The 2,500-nt window shown below is 36.4% G+C and overlaps 1 protein-coding gene across 5 annotated transcripts in view; it reads left to right on the top strand.

The window, feature by feature from the left end:
- Nucleotides 1-2,500, top strand: part of LOC144965881 (sodium/potassium/calcium exchanger 5-like) — a 127,331-nt gene that overhangs the window by 124,528 nt on the left and 303 nt on the right. For 2 of the 5 annotated variants that reach the window (XM_078901702.1, XM_078901703.1), the window contains exons 11-12: nucleotides 234-365; nucleotides 579-2,500. The exon at nucleotides 579-2,500 is cut by the window's right edge. In XM_078901702.1, coding sequence (XP_078757828.1) covers nucleotides 234-365; nucleotides 579-778 — 332 coding nt within the window. In that variant the 3' untranslated portion in view covers nucleotides 779-2,500. The remainder of the gene's footprint in view (nucleotides 1-233; nucleotides 366-578) is intronic. The other 3 variants (XM_078901700.1, XM_078901701.1, XM_078901704.1) reach the window with 2 other exon arrangements.

Below are 2,500 nucleotides of genomic sequence, written 5' to 3'. Positions count from 1 at the left end.
GTCAGGCATCTTTTGTAAAGCGCTTTGAGGACGTAGAGTGGATATTGTGCTATATAAAAGCTCATTTTAACCACCACCACACCACCACCACCACCATCATCATCATCATCATCATCATCATCATCATCATCATCATTATCATCATTATCACCATCATGACCATCATCACTATCATCATCATTATCGTTATCATCAACATCCTCGTCATTATTGTCGTCATTGTATACTTTCAGGCCTAGGTGATATGGCGGTGTCCAATGCTGTTGGCAGTAACGTTTTTGACATCCTGGTATGTCTTGGTATCCCCTGGTGTATTGACACCTGTTTTCTGAACCCAGGCAGTTACGTTACCGTATACAGTGAAGGTGAGACGACATTGTTTGAATATTCAAGTCTTTTTAAAAAATGAGAAATGGTATTTGATTTAGAAGTTTACTTTTTACTTACTTTTACTTCACTTCACTTCACTTCCGAACTGTCATACGACAAATTGTAACCCAAAAAGCCTTACAAAAATTGAATCAAATACATTTTCTAAAAATACTAAAGCTTGATGTGTTTCTTTGTTTCCATCACAGGTTTGTTATACTCGTCCATCACCCTATTGTCAACAGTCATCCTTTTGGTGTTAGGTATACACGCCAGTGGATGGAAACTCAACAAGAAAGTCAGTGTTTTCTTCATGATTATCTACATCGGATTCACCATCCTGTCATGCTTGTATGAACTGAACATTTTTGGGTATTTCCATCCTGCGGAATGTCCTAGTAATTACTAAAAAAAATCGTCCATTAATATCCATCGTTAAATTTGAGGTTTATAAGGCAGTGCCTAGTCATTGGCAGATTAAACCATTTTCCTCATGATTATCTCCATCCTTTTCTGTTTGTATGAATTGAACGTTTTCGGGTATTTGCATCTTACACAATAACCCAGCATTACTAAAATCATCCATTAATATCCATCGTTAAATTTGAGGTTTAAGGCAGTCCTAAGTCATTGTTAGATTATACCATTTTCCTGATGACTATCTGCATTTGCCTCATCGTCCTTTTCTGCTTGTATGAATTGAACGTCTTCGGGGATCTATTTGCATATTACAGAATGCCCCACCAATTATTCAAATCAATTCCATTTATTCATTATTTGTGACCCACCGTCTCTAAACGGTAACGTGTCGGGATGAGTCAGGTTCTAGCCATTGGATTTATAACCACAAAGATCAAAACTTGAGGGTTAATTTGTAATCGTTGAGACGAAGAATAAATACACTTTTGTATACTTTTTAAAAACACAACGTTCATATTAATTCTTATCATTTCTTTTTAAATATCGATGGTCAGCGTGACATTCAGAGGTCTGACCCGCCCATAATTAAATAAAACATGGTCCCAAAGTTCGTATGTAGACTTCAGTATGTTTTGATCCGCCGATTCGGGACTTCAGAGATTTGATCCGCCGACCATCGATATACTTCTGATTACCCTCGATATAATACCGATTTGCAAGGGTGAGATATTTTTCATGTTTAACCCAGCCTAAACAGATTGGAGGGAAGAATATACCGAGGTTTCAATATAAATAAAAAGGAAGAGTGTCATACGAGAGTGTCAGATTGTCGTGTGTAAATAATATGTCTGGATGTGTCACTTGAATTTTGAGTCGGAATTATATGTGTAAATTTTGAATTAGAAAGTATCCAAATTGCATTTTGAATCTGTGTATCTCGTGTAAATTTTGAATCAAAGTGCGTCGTGTAACTTTTGAGAAAGAGTGTGTCATGTAAATTTGAAATCAGAGTGTGTCCAACTGGATTTTCAATCAGATTGTGTCGTGTAAATTTTGAGACAAAGTGTGTCATGTAAATTTGAAATCAGAGTGTGTCAAACTAGACAGATTGTGTAGTGTAAATTTTGAGCAGAGTGCGTCGTATAGATTTAGAATCTGAATAATTTTTTGCTGGCTGATGATAACATTTCATGTGACATTGTCTGAAACGCTGTTCATATTCCATTGTAAACACATTAAATATTATCCTAAAAGGGCACGAATGATGAAGCTATCGCCTAGATAAACTGTTTATCATACCAGAACCGTTCATAAATTATCGATGGTCGGCGGATCAAAGTTCGATTTTCACTATCAGCGGATCAAAACTCTGGTCTACACATCACGTGCTTTGCGCACCATGTTTTATTTAATTCTGTCAGAGGTCTTGATCCGCCCAAAATTATATAAAATATGGTGCGCAAAGCTCGTGTGTATCTAGACTTCAGAGGTTTGATCCGCCGATCGTGAAAATCGAGACTTCAGATCGACCATCGTTATGTAAAGCTGGGTATTTGTGACCAACACCCCTAATACGGTATTATGTTGGAATGAACTAGGTAACAAAAGTGAATTTACAGTTAAAATTATCGGGGGAAATATTGCTTTATTTTTTATCTGCTTAAGAATTCATATTTTTCCTTCTCGATGAGATAAGTGATTTAACAAGTAC

Source organism: Berghia stephanieae, chromosome 2 (genome assembly GCF_034508935.2).
Source record: "Berghia stephanieae isolate SIO BIC M18660-M18661 chromosome 2, UCSD_Bste_1.3, whole genome shotgun sequence".
NCBI classification, from domain to species: domain Eukaryota; kingdom Metazoa; phylum Mollusca; class Gastropoda; order Nudibranchia; family Aeolidiidae; genus Berghia; species Berghia stephanieae.
Note: the sequence above shows the minus strand (reverse complement) of the source record. Positions and strands in the feature narration are given on the sequence as shown.